The sequence below is a fragment of the Hemiscyllium ocellatum genome, chromosome 7 (genome assembly GCF_020745735.1).
Source record: "Hemiscyllium ocellatum isolate sHemOce1 chromosome 7, sHemOce1.pat.X.cur, whole genome shotgun sequence".
NCBI classification, from domain to species: domain Eukaryota; kingdom Metazoa; phylum Chordata; class Chondrichthyes; order Orectolobiformes; family Hemiscylliidae; genus Hemiscyllium; species Hemiscyllium ocellatum.
In genome coordinates this window covers 48,320,264-48,344,936 of record NC_083407.1, presented here as the reverse complement: position 1 = coordinate 48,344,936, position 24,673 = coordinate 48,320,264, and the positions used below count along the sequence as shown (strand labels likewise).

General features: G+C 40.5%; 1 protein-coding gene across 2 annotated transcripts in view; it reads left to right on the top strand.

Moving 5' to 3' along the window:
- Positions 1-24,673, top strand: part of cers6 (ceramide synthase 6) — a 259,453-nt gene that overhangs the window by 198,209 nt on the left and 36,571 nt on the right. For both annotated transcript variants that reach the window (XM_060827866.1, XM_060827865.1), the window contains exon 6: positions 4,138-4,230. In XM_060827866.1, coding sequence (XP_060683849.1) covers positions 4,138-4,230 — 93 coding nt within the window. The remainder of the gene's footprint in view (positions 1-4,137; positions 4,231-24,673) is intronic.

Genomic DNA, 24,673 nt, shown 5'->3' with positions numbered 1-24,673 from the left:
CTGTTCTTATTATCAATCTAAATAACATCACACCTTCTCACAATACATTCCACCTGCCGTCTTGTGGCCTACTCAAATGTTGTTTCTATATCTCTGTGTGTTCTCCTCACAGATTACATTCCACCTAACTTTGTATCATAAGCAAACTTGGATACTGTGATGAACAGTCATCTAGACTTGAAACTTTAGATTGTTTCTCTCCATGGACGCTGGCTGACCTGCTGGGATCTCCAGCATATTTTGCTTTCAATTCAAATTCCAGCATTTGTAGTAATTTGCTCCTACATTGGATGTATTTCTGTCAATCTCAATGTCCATGTCAGTAATATAGACTGTAAATAGCAGAGGCCAGAATACCAATTCTTGTAGCATTCCATGAATCACATCTTGCCAGCTTGAAAGAGACTTGTCTCTACTCTTTTTTTCCTGTCCATTACCAATCTTTCGTCCATGCTAATATATAACCTCAACTCTATAAGCCTTCATCTTGTCTATTAACATTCAGTACGGTACTTTACTTGTACTTCCAAAAGGTACTCAAGAAAGTATATATACTGGGCCATGACTGATACACAGTTGGGACCCCATTATTTTCATTTGGGCTTTTCAAGGTCACTCAGGATTATAGAATTTATCAAAAGAGGAAGGATGGGTGGGAGTGAGATGTAGATTAGATTTAGATTTATTGTCACATGTATATAAAAAATACAGTGGAAAGTTATTTTTGCATATTATATGCAAAGTGTCACCACATTATGATGGGAGACTTGACATGGGGATAATTGTTTTTAAGTTTATGATACTCACTAGGAACAGACTAGGGTAGTATAGAATAGAGATTTACTGTCACGTGTAGTTTTACATGAAAAATACAATGAAAAGTTTTATAAGTCACCCCTCCATGGCACCCACATCACTGACAGAAGTCACACATAATAAAGAAATGTAAAATTAAGACAAAGTTCATCACAGTTCAGTTAATGGGTCCTGTGCTTGGGGACAGCCAGTTACGGAATGATGGAATACCCTGAAGATGCAACCAGGATGAGAATGCCATGCCGGTCTGCTGGAATACTGAGTAAGAAGCCTGCACCAAAGAAGACCACCACCCCAGGCCAAGACCGCCACTCCTGGACAAGACCAACTGCCAGGCTGCCAGAATGCCTGGACACTAAAGGCAAAGAAGAGTTCCACATAGAGACTGTCCAGAAGCATGCACATAACCCAGAATTCAGTGCTGTGCATCTGTGGCTGGTTATTTAAACATTCACTACATTCCATATGACTTTAGGATTTCGAACACTAACTGCATACAGGAAGACCTGCATATTATGGTTTCATCTCCACTACTTAAAGCCACATTCAAACATACAAAACTAAGGAACAGTTAGGAGCCAAAGGCAATTTTGTGCCAGAACAGAATCTAAGAGGTTAAAGACTGCAGTTTATTTTTGTGATGACTATCTGGATATTCTGTTCTTGTGATGGGAGAACGTGGGAAGATGTACTATTCCCTAGCACCATGAGCAAGAAATCAACTGGGAACACTAAGGCAGCACAGTTAATGGCAATACATCATTAATGGCGTGCAGGCGCCTGGTGCACGCACTTGGATATGATACAGAAGTTGATCAGTGATCTGAGCAGTGCAGGAAAGGTGGTTATCATGGCATATTCACCAACACTCTGCTATAAAAATACTACATACCCATCATTCAGCCTTCACAAGCACATCACTCCTCATCCCACATTACCTTGCAGGTATATCCTGTCAGTCTATGCTCACATCCTTGTTTGACCATCCACCACTGACTTTGACCGTCATTATCATATGATGTTATGCCCCTTCCTCATGGTCAATGTTTTGAATCAATTTGGTAAACATATGTCATGTTTGTTCTTTTGCTCTCTGTACACAAAGACTCCACAGAACACAGAGGGATGGCAGAGAACTGAACTAGAACAGAGAAAAATACAACACAGAATAGAGCCTTCAGCCTATGGTGTTTTGCCGAGGATTAATCCTAATGTAAAATAAAATAACCTTACCTATGCACCCCTGAATTCACTGCTGTCCATGTGCATGTCTAGCAAGCACTTAAATGTCCTTAATGACTCTACTTTCCCTAATGAACTCCAACCATCCCACAGCTAACACATGGAGAAGAGCAGACACTGTCAATCAGTGGAGTCTCAGTGTACCTGGTGTCAGACAGGGATTTACAGGGCATCAATAGAGATCTTTCAGCTACCTAATGACAACACATGGTATGCAATGCAATCTTGACTTGATATCAATAGTGAGTGAAATTTGTTGATGTGCAGGATAATAATCCCCATATCCTTATCTTGAAAGTACTCATTCACAGCTTTTAACTCCCATGGAATTTTTGCACATCCCATTTGTGGTAGTTCAGGTCATGGAAATCATGAGTGGTTCTCCAGAGGAGAAAGTGATGCTGGAGATCAGAGCTGAAAATGTGTTGCTGGAAAAGCGCAGCAGGTCAGGCAGCATCCAAGGAACAGGAGATTCGACGTTTCGGGCATAAGCCCTTCTTCAGGAATGCAGGAAAGCCCTACTTTCCTGAAGAAGGGCTTATGCCTGAAACGTCGAATCTCCTGTTCCTTGGATGCTGCATGACCTGCTGCGCTTTTCCAGCAACACATTTTCAGCTCTGGTTCTCCAGAGGAGTCACACACTGTCAGCATGCACTATCAAAGTACTAATGCATATCAGGTGCCAGCTGAGATGCTCCAACTTTGGCTTGGCACTAAAGCAGAGAGCCAAATGTGGCTCTGAAGACTCAGGTCAAGCATGCTGGCTGTGTCAAGCTGTATCTGTGTGCTCATACTCTCCTTTGAAGCTGCATGTCTCTGAGTAGTAGCCTGTTGCTCGTGCAGGCCCTGCTGCTTCCACACAATCACACTCAGAGATCAGAGTTCCAAAGCATTCTTTAGACCAATGAACCTCTGAAACATAGATGGCACCTCCAAAGTTTGTGAACACATCTTTTAGCACAATTACTGTGAACAAACTCTTTTTCATGCAACTCTGAAAGCAGCTGTGAGTACTGAGTACATCTTGACATCTTCCTGTCATGGCTTCAGTCCCCTCAATTACTACAATCTTTTCACTTCATTTTCAGTAATGAGTTCCAAGATATTTGGGAAGCCCACGGAGTCAAAGATAAAGACAAAACTTACATTACCATAATACTGACTGACTGAACAACATTACAGTAGACAGTTGGCCTCTTCAGCTGGGAGTTGCATATAGGAAACCTAACACAATGGGGTGAAATGCAGAAATGGTTGGAACCAGTTTTCCAACATGCCTGCATTTACCTACCCAAACTAAAATCTATGTCTTCAACCGCATTAAAATTCTTTGAATATTTTTTCAGATAAGAAAGAGAACTTTTTAAAATTATTAACTGGATATTGATACAAATAATTTTTCCCAACAAAATGAGCCAATCCTGATGTAGAAGTATTCCTTCTGAACGTTCATTTATATTTAAATACTCAATGGCCTTTTATTTTCATTATATTTCTTTTGTTAAAGTTTTCTGAACTTTTCCCATTCCCTTGCCTGGTAAATATTTTTCTGTCATAATGTATTTCTCCAACTTGGAAAATGCTTTCACTTAAGAGTATTCGGGGAAATCGATTTTTTTTTTAAATAATCGGCGAGGGAAAAATGGTTTTGGTGCATCACCACATAGCAAATACATTGATTTTCTTGAAACATATAAATGCAGAATAATAATGTATGATAACAATTGTCCACATTATGAAGTGCTAAATATCTGTGTTGATAAGACCAACTTTCTAATTTATTGCTAGACATTTTATTTCTTCTTCTTAATTTCTTTTCGCTACAAACTTTTACTTAAGAATCTGTATCTAGGTCCCGTTGTACTTCATATGGTGCCATAAGTGGCCATTTGTAAACCTTTCACCATACTTGTGTGAGTACATGTGACAATAAAGCTAATTTTAATTCCAATGATCAAACTGAGGAATTGCCACTCATGAATTTTACAGCCAGTCCTTTTCGCTGTTTTTTTGTATCATTTTTCTGACCTGATAAATCCACTATGTATTCAATATTAACTTACTTTCTTTTCTCAATAGGCTCTAACCTCTGATCTCCATTACTATTACATTATGGAGCTGGCATTCTACTGGTCTTTAATGTTCTCTCAGTTTACTGATATCAAAAGAAAGGTAAGAACATTGCATATGAATCAAAGATACAAAGAAACTTACAGCTCAGAAGGAGACCATTTGTCCTATTATGTCTATTATGGAAGAGCAGTTGTGTTTAGTTCTAGTTTCCCAGCTTTTTGTTCATCGTCCTCAGACATCTATTCAACTCACATTAAATTATTCGTGAATTCTGTTTCCATGTAGAATATTCCAGACTACAACAACTAAGTGAAAAGACTTCTCATCTGCATCCTAGACCTTTGCTAATGATTTTGAATCCTTGTCTTCTAGTTATTCAACAGAGAATTTTTTTTTTACTATTTACTCTACCAATATCTGTCATCAGGTCACTCCATAGAACAATTCTATTTCACCCTCTCCTCACAATTAAGTTTCTTATCATCAGTAACATCTCAGTAAGCCCCTATTACCCTTTTGAATGACTTTACATTCTTCATGCTGTGGTATTGTCCACAATTATCTCACTAGTGTTAAATTCTACTCCTTTACTTATAAACCTCAGTAACCCCATTTTCCATTTTTTTCATGTTCAACGATGTGTAAATGTTGACCCAAAGGCTGAATGGATGTGGTGTTGAATTTTCTAGGAAGATGTGACCTGAAAAGTCAGATGAGACCGGGTGTGGGAGCATGAAGTTGCACAAAAAGCCTTTGGGCCAGTGTCTATTCAAGGGAAGAGATACATCAGACGTGAAACATTAGCTCTTTCTCCAGCATTTTCTGTTTTATCCCAGCAAACTGTTTACACATTGTTTTTAAAGTGTTTGAGCTTAGTTTAACATTGTTGTTAATATTCCCTTGCATCCTTTCTTTGTTTGCCAGCACGGTGGCACAGTGGTTAGCACTGCTGCCTCACAGCGCCAGGGACCTGGGTTCAATTCCCGCCTCAGGCGACTGACTGTGTGGAGTTTGCACATTCTCCACGTGTCTGCGTGGGTTTCCTCCGGGTGCTCCGGTTTCCTCCCACAGTCCAAAGATGTGCGGGTCAGGTGAATCGGCCATGCTAAATTGCCCGTAGTGTTAGGTAAGGGGTATATGTAGGGGTATGGGTGGGTTGCGCTTCGGCGGGTCGGTGTGGACTTGTTGGGCCGAAGGGCCTGTTTCCACACTGTAAGTAATCTAATCTAATTTTTTAGTCCATCTTGCACATTTCACAACTCTGCTGATTGCTAACTGAATCTTTCTTGTGCCATTTGTCTATGCCGCCTTTTGCTGTTTTATTTTTAACTTTTATTTCCTTTCCTCTAGGGCAAATTAGCTTTGGGGTTCTCCAACTTTCTCCTTCGAAGAAATATGTCTAGTTTTCACATGAACTCTTTCATTGTTTTGGAACTGTTTTAATCTAAGCTACCCTCTCTAATCTGCTGATACAATAACCCTTGGGACATCACTTAAATTAACTTTATATCTGTTGAGCATTTTTAACTCTTTTTGTGGTCTCTTTCCATCATTACTTTAAACTGAATAAGTTGAAACACTTTTAGTAGAATTCTTACATGAACAAACCATGAAGAACAAGAAGGCATAGGCTTAGGGTGGGGGAGAAAGATTTAAAAGGGACCTAAGGGGCGACCTTTTCACACAGAGAGTGGTATATGTATGGAATGAGCTCCCAGAGGAAATGGTGGAGGCTGGTACAACTGCAACATTTAAAAGGCATCTGAATGGGTATCTGAGTAGGAAGGGTTTAGAGGGATATGAGCCAAGTGCTGGTAAATTGGGATAGATTAATTTAGGATATCTGGTCAGTATGGACGAGTTGGACCGAAGGGTCTGTTTTCGTGCTGTACATCTCTGTGACTCTAAGACTGATTTTGTGAAAAAATCCAATGAATAACAATTAAACAATGCTATGAATTTGTTTAGCCAATGTCGTGTTTAAATAAAAAAAATTAAAACATTACTCTGTTAGGATCATAAGTTTTTTTGTTATATAAAATACAACAGAGTAGATATAATTAAACAAATAGAAACTGTCTGATACTGTTATTTTCACAAAATAAAAATGTATTTGTTAAGTGCTGTCAAAATCTGTGTTAAAGGGTAATTTGGAACAAATTTTGCAGATTTGCTTTGGGTAGGATATATACAAAAAATAATATTAGTGCTCAGTCATACCAGGAGTACTGACAGAAGCAAAACTGAACTTTTCCCAGTTTAAACTGGCATCAGTGAACCAATTTGCATCTGTACTACCTTCTGGTGGTGACTGCAAATGAATTGACTTGCGAGTGGTATAGTATGTCCAGTCTGATCCAATTCCTGACATAACCTGAACAACAATTGCATCCTGTTTAATTGTCAGCAGACATCAGTTGTTATTACTAGCATGGGTCTGACCATAACATGTATTGTGAGGAGAAGGGACAAGGATAGATTTTCTGAAAGCAGTAAGTTGAAGCTTATTATTATCCTTTTGTAGAATATTTAATGATCTAGGATGCTGCTAAATCTGATGTAGACCATTAACCATTGAAAAATAGCAACAAGAATGGTGCATTCTCACCTTCAAACCTGCCCCACCATTCAACATAATCATGGCGAATCATCTAACTCTGTACTTTGTTCCTGCTTCCTCATGAGCTTTGAGCCCTTTAGTCCCCAGAACATATCTAACTTGCTCATGCAAACATCCAAAATTTGGGAACCAACTTCTGTGGCAGACAATTCTGTTGGCTCACCACTCTGGCTGAAGAAATGTCTTCTTGCCTCAGGCCTAAGTTGCAAACCCTGTATCCTTCGACTGCGACCCCTGGTTCTGGACTCTCTGGTCATCAGGAACATTGTTCCTGCATTTCCTATATCTAGCTGTGTCAACCCTGCCATCCCAAGAATCAGTCTAGTAAACCTTTGTTGCACCCACTCCATTGCAAGAACATTGTTCCTCAGACAAGGAGAGCTGAAAATGTGAAGCTGGAAAAGCGCAGCAAGTCAGGCAGCATCCAAGGAGCAGGAGAATCGACGTTTCGGGCATGAGCCCTTCTTCAGGACTTCTTCAGGCTCATGCCCGAAACGTCGATTCTCCTGCTCCTTGGATGCTGCCTGACCTGCTGCGCTTTTCCAGCAACACATTTTCAGCTTTGATCTCCAGCATCTGCAGTCCTCACTTTCTCCTCAGACAAGGAGACCCAAACAACACACAATATTCTCACCAAGGCCTTGTACAATTGTGACAAGACATCACTGCTCTTGTACTCGAATCTTATTGCTATGAAGGCCAACATACCATTTACCTTCTTCACCACCTTCAAGTATCATTTCAGCGATTGATGTACAAGGTTACCCAGATCTCATTACATCACCCTCTTTCCCAATCTATCACCATTCGGATAACAATTTTCCTTATCGTTTTTGCTACTAAAGTGGGTAATCTCACATTAATCCACATTATACTTTTATCTGCCGTGCATTTGTCTCCTCACTCAGCCTGTCCAAGTTACACTGAAGCAGATTCCAGGTTTCTGGCAGGTTTTCAAGTGCTCGTGACTTGGAGCATTTCTTCCTTGGAGAGCTGTGGAGAAGTGGCAGTGAAGTGCTTATCAGCAGGTGCCACCAACTCTAATTTAGCAAAATTCCAGCAAACTTTAATGTAGCTAAATCTAAAGGGTTGTTGATGGATTCAAGAGGCAGCCTTGCCAGTGCATCCTCTGAGGCATCTGTGCTCTTCCTCGGAAATGGAGGAGGAATTGTCTTGTGTCATGGCTCTCTTGACCACTGAGACTGTGGTGATGCCACTGGTATCTGCGTGGAGACAAAACAAAGAATGTATCACAGTCAAGGGCTCGAGATTATAGCATGTTAAGAGTACACTAACATTGTGGGGTAGTGTGAGAGTAACGCAGTAATAATTAATGCGTCTTCCTTGGTTGCCCAGCTAAATGTCTTCAAAGACCTGGGCCTTGCCATTATCAGCCAAGATCCACTTCTCACAGAGAAAAGGAGCCAAGTGTCAATAAGCCCACCAAGTGTCCTGGTCATTTTGTCTCTGATATGGGTTGTTTCTCTTGGAGAAGGATTGAGTAGGATGAAAGTGGGTGGCACTTAGTACTGCTTCAGGTCAGGGTAAAGTGGTAAAGTGTCCTATGTGCTTAGTAGGTAGTGCAGAGACCATGCAAAGTTAGTAATAGAGTCTTGGGACTGGAAAATACATGAGGCAAAAAGCTGCATGCAATAGTGAAAATGGCAGAGAATGAGCCTTGGTGGGAAGTGGGTGTAATAGTAGAGAATGAATGAATATGAAGAGAATAGGTAAGATGGTGGCACTTACCCTGGCAGAACAAAGATGATCCATTGACCTTTTTGCAGCACAACTGCACATTTTTTCAGACTGCCATGACTACACTGGCCTGGATGGCAACTTTGGACAAGGCTGACACGACCTGGTATCATGGCCTGCCCATCCTGAGTTAAATGATGTTCCTCCTCTGTTCTACCAATCTACCAGTATCTCCAGGTCCCTGTCTACAAAGCAGGGCATCAATTTCTTGGGACAAGCGGGGTGACATAACAGTGTTGTACCTCAAGCTTATGGAGAGAAAACCTTCCTGAATCTTAATGAAAATGACACTTAGCTGATTTCTAATAAGATTCAGCCCTAAGTTTTCATCCATTGTTTAGCTTTATCTCTCTGTCTGTAAGGAGACAGTGAGGACTGCAGATGCTGGAGATCAGAGCTGAAAAATGTGTTGCTGGAAAAGCACAGCAGGTCAGGCAGCATCGAAGGAGCAGGAGAATCGATGTTTCGGGCATAGGCCCCTCTTCAGGAATGAGGAGGGTGTGCCAAGCAGACTAAGATAAAAGGTAGGGAGGAGGGACTTGGGGGAGGGGCGTTTGGAATACGATAGGTAGAAAGAGGTTAAGGTGAGGGTGATAGGCCGGAGAGGAGGTGGGGGCGGAGAGGTCGGGGAGAAGATTGCAGGTCAAGAAGGCGGTGCTGAGTCCGAGGGTTGGGACTGATATAAGGTGGGGGGAGGGGAAATGAGAAAGCTGGAGAAATCTGCATGAGGCGCTGTTCCTCCAGGTGTCATGTTGTTATGGTCTGGCGATGGAGAAGGCCAAGGACCTGCATGTCCTTTGCGGAGTTGGACGGGGAATTAAAGTGTTCAGCCACAGGGCGGTTGGGTTGGTTGGTGCGGGTGTCCCAGAGGTGTTCTCTGAAACGTTCCGCAAGTAGGTGGCCCGTCTCCCCAATGTATAGTAGGCCACATTGGGTGCAGCGGATGCAGTAAATGATGTGTGTGAGGTGCAGGTGAATTTGTGACGGATATGGAAGGATCCCTTGGGGCCTTGGAGGGAAGTGAAGGGGGGAGATGTTTTGCATTTCTTGCGGTTGCAGGGGAAGGTGCTGGGTGTGGAGGTTGGCTTGGTGGGGGGTGTGGACCTCACGAGGGAGTCGCGGAGGGAGTGGTCTTTTCGGAACGCTGATAGGGGAGGGGAGGGAGATATATCCTTGGTGGTGGGGTCTGTTTGGAGGTGGCGGAAATGACGAAGGATGATACGATATATCTGGAGGTTGGTGGGGTGGTAAGTGAGGACCAGTGGGATTCTGTCCTGGTGGTGATTGAAGGGGCGGGGTTCAAGGGCGGAGGAGCGGGAAGTGGAGGAGATGCGGTGGAGAGCATCGTCAACCACGTCTGAGGGGAAATTGCAGTCTTTGAAGAAGGAGACCATCTGGGTTGTTTGGTATTGGAATTGGTCCTCCTGGGAGCAGATGCGGCACAGGCGAAGGAATTGGGAATATGGGATGGCGTTTTTACAGGGGGCATGGTGGGAGGAGGTGTAATCTAGGTAGCTATGGGAGTCGGTCGGTTTATAGTAAATGTCCGTGTTGCTACCTCGTGCTCCCACGAGGAGGTTGAACAGTTCATCCACTTTACTAACACCTTCCAGCCCAACCTCAAATTTACCTGGACCATCTCAGACTCCTCGCTCCCCTTCCTAGATCTCTCCATTTCTATCTCAGGCGACTAACTCAACACGAACATTTACTTTAAACCAACTGACTCCCACAGCTACCTAGACTACACCTGCATCTCCACACACATCATTTACTGCATCCGCTGCACCCAATGTGGCCTCCTGTACATTGGGGAGACAGGCCGCCTACTTGCGGAACTTTTCAGAGAACACCCCTGGGACAGCCGCACCAACCAACTCAACCACCCCGTGGCTGAACACTTTAACTCCTCCTCCCACTCCGCCAAGGACATGCAGGTCCTTGGCTCCTCCATCACCAGACCATAGCAACATGACACCTGGAGGAAGAATGCCTCATCTTCTGCCTAGGAACCCTCCAACCACAAGGGATGAATGCAGATTTCTCCAGCTTTCTCATTTCCCCTCCCCCCACTTTATCTCAGTCCCAACTCTCGGACTCAGCACCGCCTTCTTGATCTGCAATCTTCTTCCCGACCTCTCCGCCCCCAGCCCCTCTCCAGCCTATCAGCCTCACCTTAACCTCCTTCCACGTATCGCATTCCCAATGCCCCTCCCCCAAGTCCCTCCTCCCTGCCTTTTATCTTAGCCTGCTTGGCACACCCTCCTCATTCCTGAAGAAGGGCTTGTGCCTGAAACAGGAGTCGATTCTCCTGCTCCTTGGATGCTGCCTGACCTGCTGTGCTTTTCCAGCAACACATTTTTCAGCTTCCTCTCTGTCTGTAAACCTTATGACACTTTTTCCACTTCAGTGCTCCTTTCCAATTCTGTGTCCCTAATCCATTTTATTAATATAAGATAGGTTAACTGGACAGTAGAATTTTTTAACTGTATTCACCTAAGAAGCAGCTAAGTTTTCGAAGTTATAAATGATATTATGTTGTTAGCTCTATACTTATGTAATACTTCCCTATTTCTCTAAGGAGGCAGTCCTCCCATAAAATAATTCAGCAGGTGTCATACTTTATCTCAACCAAATTGACAAATACATGATGTTTGATGTGACACAAACTCATGATTTATCTTAGTTTAATTGGTAAAATACATTGGTTTAGCATAGATTCTGCTTTCAAGTTTATATTGGCCATGTAGTCTGATATAATTAGTTTATGTTTAAGACTCCTAAATTATCTTTAGAGTATTTTGTTTTAATATGTCCAAGGAATAGCATAGACTAACTTTCTACTATCATGGGTTTATTTGCGGCTTAGTTAGTGGAGCAAAATTAGAACTGCATTTAAAGCAAGCTGCAGGCACTTATGCCTGTAGTTTGAGTACTTAAATGTTACACCAATGAGATGCTGATTTTGCTGATGGTTGCCACTTGCCACATTCCTAAATGTATTTGTGGTACATTTTTGGTAAATTGCCAATAAAATGTCGGATTCTTCCCACAGACGGAGAACACCTCCGTAACACACGCACTAATCAACCCCATTGCCCTGTGCCCGAACACTTCAACTCCCCCTCCCCCTCTGCCAAGAACATGCCAGTCCTTCGCCTCCTCCACTGCCAAACTCTTGTCTGACGGCTGTCTCCAATTTAACATCAACAAGACCAAAGTTCAGCTGTTTGATTGCTGCAAAATCTGTGCACCCTCCTTCCTAATTATATTCCTGTCAGCTATCCATTCAGATGGATCTAACTTGATATAAATTTGAAGTTTTTATTGATGCTGAGTTGAGCTTTAAATCCCACAACAACCCATCCCCCTCCCCCACCAACACAACTTATATCTACCTTTACAGCATCATCAGCCTCCACCCTTACCTCATTCACATTGTTGCTGAAACATTCGTTCAATCCTCCATCACTACCAGCTTGATGACTAATGTCTTACTGCAAGACTTACATTTTACTTATGCCCAAAACGTCAATTCTCCTGCTCCTTGGATGCTGCCTGACCTGCTGCGCTTTTCCAACAACACATTTTCAGCTCTGATCTCCAGTATCTGCAGTCCTCACTTTCTCCTACGTTTTACTTATCCAAGCTCAAAAGCCAGGTTATGTAATGGTTGTTTCTGGAGAGACCTCATAATAGAATTCTATTCAATTAAAATGAAAGAAAGCCTGAATGGTAATGCATTTTAAATGGTACCAACTGCTCTCTCATCATAGAATAACTGAGTTTGGAAGATCATAAGAAACAGGAGCAGGTTTATGACCCCTCAAGCAGCTCTGCTAATCAATAAGATGATAATTGATCTGATTGTGTCCATACCTACACTTTCCTGCCTGTTCCCTGGTATTCTCAACTCACTTTCCAGTCAAAAAATCTGCATTAATCAGCTTTGAATTTATGCAGTGGCCACTACTGCAATCTGGAAACAGAACTCTTCACAAGAGGAAACATGATCTTAATATATACTCCATCAAGCCCCCTTTTGTTTCACTAAAGTAATATCTTATTCTTCAAAACTCCAATGAATACCAGCCCAACCTGCTGAAACATTCCTTTTTTAGTTAACTGCTTCCTTCCAGGAATCTTCATTGTGAACCTTCTCTGAAGTGTTTCCAATGCTTTTGATCCCTTTTATTTTCTCTGCTTTTTATCGTTTACTAGTAATGATGATTTTAATGACCTTGCTCACATTAGATGCCCCCCCCCCCCAACTTCCTCAACCGCCAAAGTAATTCCTCTCTATTTCTGGCATGGTTTCGTATATTTGAAGGCAAGTTTAGCAGCATGGTTTAAAATTTTTGACAATTCCTTATTCCCCCAAAATAATTTCTCCTGTTTAACATCTTTGGAAGCCATATTCATGTTTGCTAATCTCTTTTTGTCAGTATTTAAAGAAGCTGTCAGTATTTGTTTTTATATTTCATGCTAACAATATTCTATTTTCTCCATCATTACCAAATTTTTGGTCATCTTTTGCTTGTTTCTCAAATTCTCCCAATCCTCAGGCTTATTTTTGTTCTTGGCAGCACTAGAAGTCTCTTCAGTGAATACAATTCGTATTCCCTTTAGTATGCCAAGGATAGATCACTTTTCCCAAGAAGTTTTATTTCTCAAAGGAATATGCACTCATCGAAAGTTATGAATTTTTAAAAAAATTTTGTTGATGTTTATTTATCAAAAGACCTTTTAAATTAATTTCACAATTTATCAGTTACATTTCATTCCTGTGCCTGTTTAAACTTAGTACTCTAGTTTCAAACTAACATTCATCACTCTCAAATTCAATGGGCAGAATTTTCACAAGTTGTTTCTAAGTGCGGACGCATGCATGTTAAGTGGCAACTAATATTCCCCATCCCTCTCCCCAACTGCCCACCAATTAACTTATTCAGACCTGATACAGGTCATTCTGCTGTAACGCTGTTCCTCTGCAACCTCGCGCTATAGAAAATCATGCTGTAGAAAATCGCTAATAGAAAATCTCTCTACCTGTTCAGTAGAAAGTGTGTGTTGTACAAGCAACGTCCTCAATTTGTCAATCACATTCTAGTCATTTTGTGCCGACAAAATACACGTTATAGCAGAACCTGTAGGTGAGCAAAGGCCAGTAAGTATACCAGTCGATGCTCACTCCTTAGTGGATCCAGCACTGAGAAAGTTTTTGTTTCTTACTTCCCATGGAATGGGAGTCACAGGATGAGTGGGTTAGAGGTCAGATGTCAGTGCAGGATTGACGTTCAGAGGGCACCCTCTTGCCCATCATCTATTCGTCATATTCCCCTGAGATTGAGGACATTTGAGACCTTCTACCCCGGAAGGTCAGTCAAATTGGTTTCCCATTTGGAGAAGTAGCCACCTGACTTGCCATTGGGGAAGTATGTGATCTAGAAGGAATGGACTGAGCCTCTTTACTGACCATTAATTAACCATTTAAAGGCTTTAATAGATGGTAAGCCAAAGAATTCACTCATGGGTCTTCTCACCCAGCACTTAATCACAAATGGGGTGAGAGGAAGATGAGTTTCTCTCCAGAGCTATTTTGTCCACTTCTTATCACATCCCTTGCCACTTCCATAGAGGGAATATTGCACCTACATTGAAATATTATTAGGATAAATGGTTTGCAATGGTTCAAAAAGTGGGTTACTTAGAGGAAGTTGTTTTTTTTATTATGTTGATTCTGGCCATTGCATTTACATTTGCAAAGAAAAACATATTGTGGCAAATGTGGGGTGAGGATATGTAATTAGGATTTTAACCATTTGATCAAAATTTCACTATATTTCTCAAAATAAAACAAAATGACTTACCTTCTTCCAGGCAGCATATCCAATTGTTGGGACTGTACTTTTGAATGCTATCATTAAACAGGAAATCTAATAGCATCTGGAACAGTATCTGCTCTATCAGCTCCTAAGGGTAATTTTGGAGATAATTATACTGAAAATACCAAAGACAGCAGGAGGAATATAAAAGAACAAAAGACATCTAATTGAAATTCCAAGTTCATTCAATCTGAAGTAACTTTATTTTAAATAATGAACACATGTAGGCTTTTACAGAACATTATCACAGTGTATGTTTCATTACCTCCCACTGTTGAAAAGTTTATCACAACCTTGCAGCTTGGCAATGTCGCACTTAATCATGCTTGGCTACTGTTCAACATTTCATACATTTTAATATTTTTTGTATGCACTGGTGTACTAATCTGTAATTATTTCAAACCTTTCCTCCTTGCTGTTACATTAATACTAGGTACTGACGGCCTGGAAATGTTTGTTCAAATTTTACATTACATTTATTCTTACTAGTTATGTTTTCGGAGCAGATGAACACAATTCCATTAGATTTATACTTTCAATTTTTGTGAGTGAAAATCCCAGAACATAGCCACATTTGTTGTGACCATCAGTTTAAGGAATTAATTAAGTCGATCTTGGTCATCAGCCTTCCTACGTTAAATAGCATGTTTACTACTGTTGCATGAAAACCTTGTCAGTGCATAAGCATTTTCTGCACACCACATTCGTTATGTTCCATGATGTCAAGTTTTATGTTTACGTAGTATCCTTTGGTGCTAAACACTGAAAATTGAATCACAGAAATTTGATTTTGCTCATAGCAACAAATGATATAAGACACATTAGGCTTGATTTGCACTCTTCTACAACAGAACAAACTCTTTTTTTCAGCTGGAGTTCCTGGTTCTGATATTGCATGCCACAATCCACTCTGTTGATCACAATCAAAAGCAGCTAAAGTGGCCATTTGTGCACTCTGCAATTGTCCATGGATCTGTGGTGCAGCTTGCATCTCCAGGAAAAGAGAACATTGACAGAGAAAATTAATTGTTATTGTTCAAATCCTTTTTATGTTTTGAATTAGCCCATGTTTTGTTTTCCTTCTTAGGTGGGCAAAGAGATTCAAGTTTTATATAATGTCGAGCAATAGAAGTCACTGTTCTGAAATCATAGTGCAGAGCAAAGCTTTTGACAAGGTAGCAAAAGTATCATAACATTAGCATTTGTTTTACATAATATTTGAAGCATAATCTGAAAAATTATTCTGTTTATACAGTCAGACTGAGACCTACAAGTACTTGACGTTTTCACACATTTATGATCATCTCTTTGCCTTATACAGTACCTGCTGACTGTATACATATTGTTTTATTTTCAGTTCTTGAATCCATAAATTGTTCATTGTGGAGACTTTCAGCACTGTACACAAATACAGTGTGTTGCTCGCTCTCTGTTCCTTTCTCTTGCTTAATTTCTATACTCAAGAGTCTGTCACTTTTCAATACCGTTCTCACAGTTAATTTAAAAGACATTTTTGATGCAGTGCAAGGCAAATTAATTTAATTGCTATCTAAATCTTCATGGACTATATTATTTCATTGCTTCAATGAGCACAAATGCCTATGCACTGACAAGATTTTCAAGAAATAGTAGTAAAAATGTTATTTAATTTAGGAAGGTTGATGACTAAGATCAATTTAATTAATTACTTAAATTGATGTTAACAATTTGTATTATTTAAAAATATATTTTAATAGCACTGCTTAAAATAATGAACTCTCAGGAGAATATGATAACTTTTTTTTGTTTCATTTAAATTTAAGTTGTTATGTTAAGAGTCAGTTTACCTGATAAATTAAACACTAGTGCAAAGCAGTTTTGTCTTCACATGTGCTAATATATTGTGTGATATACGTTAGGTGTTAAGATACAAACTGTCTTGGAAGCAAATGCACTCCAGAGAGTCTTTCCGCACATCAGTCTGGTCATGCTATATTTATGCCGTAACTGGAACATCACAGTGAAGTGAAACCTCATCACGCCATCACTGCAGTTGTAGTGCAAATGATATGCAAAATAGCTGTGTGATGTTTTCTTTGTGCATTTACCAATTCTACCTGTTCTTTCTGAGAAATGAAGCAATCGTGAAATTGAACTTTGGTATCATCATTAGGCCAACAGAAACGAGGTCCAGGAAAGGATAACTCTCCTGGAACATATAGTCTCAATGCTAGATCAGTATTGATTCTGGGGCCTCATTTTAATAGGTAGAGTGGACTTTCCATACTTGCTCTTCATATGCTGGCAGCTTGCCTGCAAAATTTCAGATCACAAGTGATTGTTTTTGGCAATTGTCCAGAACCCTTGAACAGCAGTCATGACAAATTAAGGCAACAGTGCCACTAACAGACCAAGCATGAGGTATTATTCCCTGAAGAACAACAACCAGTTTCTAACCTCAAACATTTATTTCAGAATTTGTGCAACAGGCTTAGGAAACGAAAGGCACCATGGGTGCAATTTTTTTTAATACAATGTGTAATGCCAGGATTATGTCATATTTGCCTCTTTGTATGATTTATTTCAGCTAATTGTTAACTTTATATTCAGAAATGGCTCACAGCCTTCTTAATTAAGATTAAAATTCCCTGAGTTATTTTTTTTTTCTCCAAATCTTCTTGAGAAGATATTTCTTTCATGAGCTAGTAACAGTGAATTAATAAACATCTTTATTAAGAACAGACTTATCACAATGCTGTACCAAATGTCCAGATGGAGTCTGCATCCAGAGTCTGAAAGCATTGGATGAGTTCTAAGAAATGCTGCAGATAAATGTGTCTTTTTAGGTGCTGTTCGTGTACAGTGAATCCTCTATATAACTTACACTATGAGGAGGAAATATTGAGAAATTAGTTTTGAATGTGCTTTGGTACCAGCAAAACAAATTGCATCTTGCAGTTATTTGTTTGGCGAGATAACACCTTCACATCCAAAATAAATTCAAATACATGTGTATTTAGTTAGGCAGATTGAATTAAATATGGAAGTTTTACACTTCATTTGCAAATATTTGATAAATTGGTTACTTATTTGATGAGGAACATGTAGAGCTGGCATCTTATCATGCTCGTCTCTTCTCAATTCTACTGTATGTAACCAAATCAAAGTGATGCACGCCTCTTAATCCTGAGTTGGAAGTAGAAGTAGGGAATCAAGAACAGAATTAATTGTTTCAAAGCCAGGGCCACCACAATTTCTTGAGTTACGATCATATCAGTTAAGATTAAAGTTAGGTGCAGTGGTAATGTCCCCACATCTGAGCCAGGAATTCCACCTGGTCCAGATGTATGTAATAACATATCTGAGCAGGTTGATTAGAATATATCTACAATTAATGGTTGGATTCTTCTTGAGGAGTGGTCATGTCCTACCTCTGGTCCAGAAAGCCTATGTTCAAGTATAACCTGCTCCAGAGATGTGAGGTAATGTTACTGAACTGGTTGATGCAAAAATGTTTACTATCAATGGTGCTTTACAGTTCTAATCAAAGTGTCAAATCTCATTGTTAATATGGGATAGGAAGGCATCCCTCGGGCCTCTCAATATGGCTGGCTATTTGGAAAGAAAGGGAACAAAATGACAATCAAATGAGATCAATCTTGAAATTCAGCAGGACCTACCAATTACCTACCATAATGAGATTCTCAGCTGTCCATCTCCCTGCCACTAGCATCCACTCCCACCCCACACCATAATTTCAGTTTTAAAATGCCCAGTTTTACTTTGACTTATAGGAAAGGTAAGTCCCTCCTAGCAAAATTGGGGAGCTGTTGTTATTTCCAGGATATCACCAGATTTTCAATGGCAGCATTGCCATGAAATTTTCAGACTGAGTTTTATTTTATTCATTTGTGGAATGTGGGCATTGCTGCCTGGTCAGCATTTATTGCCCATCCCTAGTTGCCCTTGAGAAGGTGGTGGTGAGCTGCCTTCTTGAACAGCCACAATCCACCTGCTGTGGGTTGACCCAGAATGCAATTAGATAGGAAATTCCAGGAGTTTGACCCAGTGACAGTGGAAGAGCAGCAAGAGATTTCCAACTCAGGATGGTGAGTGGCTTTGAGGCACACTTGAAGGTGGTGGTAAGGTTATATTTGGGGAGCAGTTGATGATGTAACATTATTTGAACTAATTTCAGTTATAAAAATGCATCCCCTGTGCATGTTACCACCTCACAAATATCTTATTGATTAACTGCAATGGTGCTTTACAGTTCTAATCAAAGTGTCAAATCTCATTGTTAATATGGGATAGGAAGGCATCCCTCGGGCCTCTCAATATGGCTGGCTATTTGGAAAGAAAGGGAACAAAATGACAATCAAATGAGATCAATCTTGAAATTCAGCAGGACCTACCAATTACCTACCATAATGAGATTCTCAGCTGCCCATCTCCCTGCCACTAGCATCCACTCCCACCTAGTCTCACAGAAACCATCATACTTTAGAACTTTGGAAGCTTGTTTTTCAGGAAGATGCACTGGAAGAATTTGGCAAATTCTTCCATTGCATCTTCCAAAGAAACAAGCTTCCAAAGTTCTCAAGTATGATAGTGTACTTGGAGGGTGTATTCTGCCCTTATAGGAATGTTGATTCACGGTTTTCTAACAATCAATTCTCAGTCTTATTCTCAGATGTACCTGAGATGATCCTGGTCCAAGGAAAATCATCTTCATTTTGTGAGCAGTTCAGATCTGGAATGCAGTACTGGAGAGTGTGGTGGTGGAGGCAGGTTCAATTGAAGCATTCAAAAGGGAATTCTAAAGAGGAAAAATGTGCAGAGTTATGGGGACAAGGTAGGGAGAGACACTAGGTAAATTACTCATTCAGGTAAAAATGTGGACTGCAGATGCTGGAAACCGGAGTCTGGATTAGAGTGGTGCTGGAAAAGCACAGCAGGTCAGGCAGCATCCAAGGAGCAGGAAAATTGATGTTTCAGGCAAAAACCCTTCATCAGGAACCCGAAACATCAATTTTCCTGCTCCTTGGATGCTGCCTGACCTGCTGTGCTTTTCCAGCACCACTCTAATCCAGAAATTGCTCATTCATACAGCTAATGTAGACAAGTCAGAGGACTTTCTCCTGTGCTGTGAGAAAATGGGAATTTCCTTTAAAAACAGCAACAATTTGAATTTGTATGTCACCTTCAATGCAGTCAAACATCCCAAGATGTTTCACAGGAACATGATCAAACAAAATTTGACAGCAAGCAACTCAATAAGAGTTTAAGGCAGATGAACAAAGACTTCACCAAAGCTGTAGATTTAATGGAACATCTTACAGGAGAAGAGAGAAAAGTCAGGAACTGAAACATTTTAGGGAAGTTCCAGTATTTAGAGCTTCTGATATGTAAAGCTCTGCCTCCAAGATAAATTAATTAAAATTGCAGATGTGTAGTGGCCAGAATGAGATTAGTGTCATGGATTGTGTGGTGGAAGGAAGTTAGAGAGACAGGTAGGGGCAGGTCATGGAAGATTTGAAAACAAACCTGAGAATTTTAAATTTGAGGCATTATTGGTTTGATGGTGAAAGTGGATTGGTGAGGACAGGGATGCTGGGTGAGTGCAACTTGGTGTAATATGGGTACCAGCAACTACTGGGAGAGCTCAAACATTTAGAGGGTACGAAATAAAAGCTACTTAATCTGAGTAAACTGAAGGCAGAAGTGTGCAGCCGAGGGAGGTTGGTTTGTAATAAGCAATCTGTGAGAAAATCCAGCAAAAAGAGCAATCTTACAGCTTTCCTTTAAAGCAGATTATGGGGCACAGCAAAGGAAACAGATCACATGAGAAAAAAGTAGAGGTATTTGGGAAATATTGATGTGAAAGCAAAAAGTTCTGTGGCAGAAGGTTCAAAGAAGTGTGCCCCTGTTTGGGGTTCAAGACCACCTTTCAATAAAGCCCAGGTACAATTCACATTGAGGAATTAGCAAGCCAATCAGAGAGTTGATTTTGTTCCTGTCTTCCTGTCATGTTTCAGGTAGGTACTGTCTTGGTTTCATGTTGTTGACTACTCCTGTTATTTTTTTTGTCCAGCATCCTGAGAAGTGATACCACTGAACCTATCGGGTATATACCTATCAGGCAGGGAGGTTGTTGTTAAGAGAGGGAGCCATGGTTTACTAAAGAAATTGAAGCTCCTGTCAAGATGAAGAAGGCTTATGTGAGGATGAGGCATGAAGGACTTGAGAGTTGAAAGTTACCCAGAAAAGATCTAAAGAGCAATCTAAGAAGAGATAGGAGGGAACATGAGAAGTTGTTGGCTGATAGGATCAAGGAAAACCCTAAAGCCTTCTCTAGGTATTTTAAGGAATAAAGGAATGACTAGAGTAAGATTAGGGCCAATCAAAGATGGTAGTGGAAAATTGTGTGTAGAATCTGAGGACATAGGGGAAGCGCTTAATGGATACTTCTTGTAAGTATTCACATTGGAAAAGGGCGATGTTAGTGAGAATATGGAGATATAGGCTACAACATTTGATGGGATTACCGTTGACAAAGAGAGGTTTTTTAGCAATTTTGTGAGATCTGAAAATAGATAAGTCTCCTGGGCCAGATGGGATTTATCCTCTGAGTCTCTGGGAAACCAGGGAACAGATTGCAGAGCCTTCGGCTTTGATCTTTATGTCATCATTTTGACAGGAGTAGTGCCAGAAGACTAGACAATAGCAAGTGTTGTTCCCTTGTTTCAGAAGGGGAGTCGGGACAACCCTGTTAATTATGGGTCAGTGAGCCTTACTTTGGTTGTGGGTAACATGTTGGAAAAGATTATAAGAGATAGGATTTATAATCATCTGAAAAGGGATAATTTGATTAGAGATAGTCAACACAGTTTTGTGAAGTGTGGGTCATGCCTAACTAAGCTTATTGAATTCTTTGTGAAGCTGACAAAACAGGTGGATGAAGTAAAGCGGTTGATGTTGTGTATATGGACTTCATTAAGGCATTTGATAAGGTTCCACATGGTAGGTTATTGCACAAAATACAGATTTTTGGGATTGAAGATGATTTAGCAGTTTGGATTAGAAATTGGCTAGCTAAAAGAAGACAGAGGGTGGTGGTTGATGGGAAATGTTCATGCAACTGCTCAGCTACCAGTGGTGTGCCACAAGGATCTTTTGTTTTGGGGCCACTGTTGTTCGTCATTTTTATAAATGATCTGGATGTGGGCATAGAAGGATGGGTTAATAAATTTGCGGATGACACTAAGGTCGGCAAAGTTGTCGAAGGATGGTGTGGATTACAGAGGGGCATAGATAAGACGCAGAGCTGGGCTGAGAAGTGGCAAATGGAGTTTAATGCAGAAAAGTGTGAGGTAGTTCAGAAGAAGTAACAGGAATGTAGAGTACTGAGCTAATGGTAAAATTCTTGGCAGTATAGATGAACAGAGAGATGTTGGTGTCCAGGTGCATAAATCCCTGAAAGTTGCCACTCAGGTTGATAGGATTGTTAAGAAAGCATGTGGTGTGTTGGCGTTTATTGATAGGGGGATTGAGTTTCGGAACCACAAGGTCATGCTTCAGTTGCACAAGACACTGGTATGGTCACACTTGGAGTATTGCATGCAGTTCTGGTCACCGCATTACAGGAAGGATGTGGAAAGGGTTTAAAGAAGATTTACTAGCATGTTGCATGATATGGAAGGAAGGTCTTACGAGGAAAGGCTGAGGAAACTGGGGCTGTTTTCATTGGAGAGAAGAAAGTTGAGAGGTGACTTAATCAAGACGTTTACGATCATCAGAGGGTTGGATAGGATGGACTGTGAAAGCCTTTTTCATCGGATGGTGAAGGCTAACATAGCTTTAAATTGAGGGGTGACAGGTGTAGGACAGATATTAGGGGTAGTTTCTTCATTCAGAGAGTAGTAGAAGTGTGGAACAGCCTGCCTGGAACAGTGGTAGACCAGCTGACATTAAAGGCATTTAAATGAACATTGAACATACATATGGATAATAATGGAACGGTGTAGGTTAGATGGGCATCAGATTATTTTCACAGGTCAGTGCAACATCGAGGGCAAAAGTGCTTGTACTGTGCTGTAACATTCTATGTTCTATGTCAAACAGCAAAAGATTTATACTCAATAAACAGAATACTGGACTATGGCATGGCCACATATTTCTCCTTTTCTTGACAGATGAACTGAGCACTATACGCTTTCAGTGATAGTGAAAATGAAGCTATGAAACCTCATACCATAATCCAAGAGATGGTTTGGTTCAATAAAAACTGCAGATGCACTGAGTGTAATATAAGCAATGATATTGTATATGTTGCTATTCTCAATATAATAATGATGCCACTCACTTAACCTTTACACTGTGCTTGGCTTTAATACAAAAGCTATTTCTTGAAAGAAAACGTGCCGATATTGAAACTGATTGTTTATTGGAATAAAATTAACCAAGATATACCACTCAATATCCTTGGAAGGCATATCGAAACCCTTTCCCCAAAGCTATGTAATGTGGCACATGATGATTATATGCATTGCCAAATATAGAGTGACTAAATTTGCAGCTCAGACTCTAATGAAGTATTTCATGCCCTCTCTCATGGTGTGTTTGACAATTAATTAAGAGGAGGTGGTAGTGTGTGAGTATCTCCCATTTGTCCACTTACTCTTGTGAATGTTAGGTCTGACGTGGAAAAACCTGAAGTGGGTTTCCTACCCCACAGCTATTTCAGGCCATGAATTAACAACCACTAAGGGGTCCAGTCAGCCACCACTAATATTAACGAAGCAGTAGGCAGCTTGTTTTCATGTGAGGGGACTGACAGGGAAACTGGCATAGGTTGTTTGTGATCTCTTGCAACAAGGTCCCTCCTTCAAAGTACTCAGTGCCTGATCAAGGCATTAAACTTTGGAAAGCAGAGTCTCAACTGTTGCTACCAATCCCCCTTACATACCATCCCCTGTGGTCCCAAGCCCACAAAACCCTGCTTTATCTAACTGTGGTTGGGTTCACCTCATAATAGTAGGCGTGCAGTGAGTGTCATTCTGACAGCAGTTACTGCCTCCTCAGTGGAGCTGTTGAGAAAAATGAGCGGTGAGCTGCTCTCTATGGGTGGGCCATTTGTTCTGAGGGTTCCTGATCCTGGGGAAGGCTTATCTCTGGCCACTTAAAGGAACTTAATAACACAGCCATCCCAGAGGAAACAATACATGTATCTCATTAATTCACCTCCTAGAAAATGGGACCACAAACTGCTCCATCATAGCCACTCTTATTATCAATTATATTATTCACTTTGTGCATCCTACAGTAACCAGCCTGTCTGACCTGTGAGCTAGTGATTTTGTGTGGCTGAAATGTTTAATCCTTCCCATGCTGTTCCCAGCCATAAAGAATACAATTTAACAATTGAGTGCAGACAAAACATTAATTAACTGTTCATGAATAGCGTAACAAGCAGTAAACCTCACCCTAAAATACAATTTCTGTATTACCATCATCCTCATGATCACAGGACAGACACACACCAAACACCAAAGAATTCTGATTCCGTGAGTTGGAATGTGAAGCTTGAATAGTAGCTGATGGGCACTTGGTATTCAAACCTAACTGTGAGCATGATATTTTAAACATCCATATTAATGGCTTCTGGAAGATTTTGTTTTGAGTGGCAAGAGCTTCCTCATCAGCAGTGTAAGGGACAGTTGTCTGGATATCTCAGTCACCTAATAGTCATTGTAGCAGTGTCGAATGGAGTTGCAGTTCAGGGCCATGTGGAATCCCAATGTCCAGAATTTGTGGGAATTGCCTGGGAAATTGATACTTCTGATAGGCAATTCTCCTGCATCTGGAACCATCTAAAAAAGCCAAGAATTTTAGAGAGTTCTAACTCAGTTAAGCTTAATAATTACCCAGCAAATGTTAGACTATTAAAAATTTAAGGGGACTTCTGGGTAACAATTAAATTAAACTCCAAGTCATCACTGACAACCTGCCTATCACCAATGACATATCCCACCTCTTGCTCTTAATCCACTGTAACTGTTCCAAACGTTCTCCTTGACAAAATTCTAACCATTTGTGAATTATCTTCTGGAAAGTAATATAACACTGTTGACTATTATCAACCAAGCACTTTTGCAACTTGAACAAGCATTAAGTGGGTGTTGGGATGGCACATCATTGAATATAGTCTTAAAGAGTGTTGAATATATTGGTCATTACCCCACAAATAAAAAAAAGAGACATAAAATAGTGTTTAGAAGTTGCAATTAATCCTTATTCT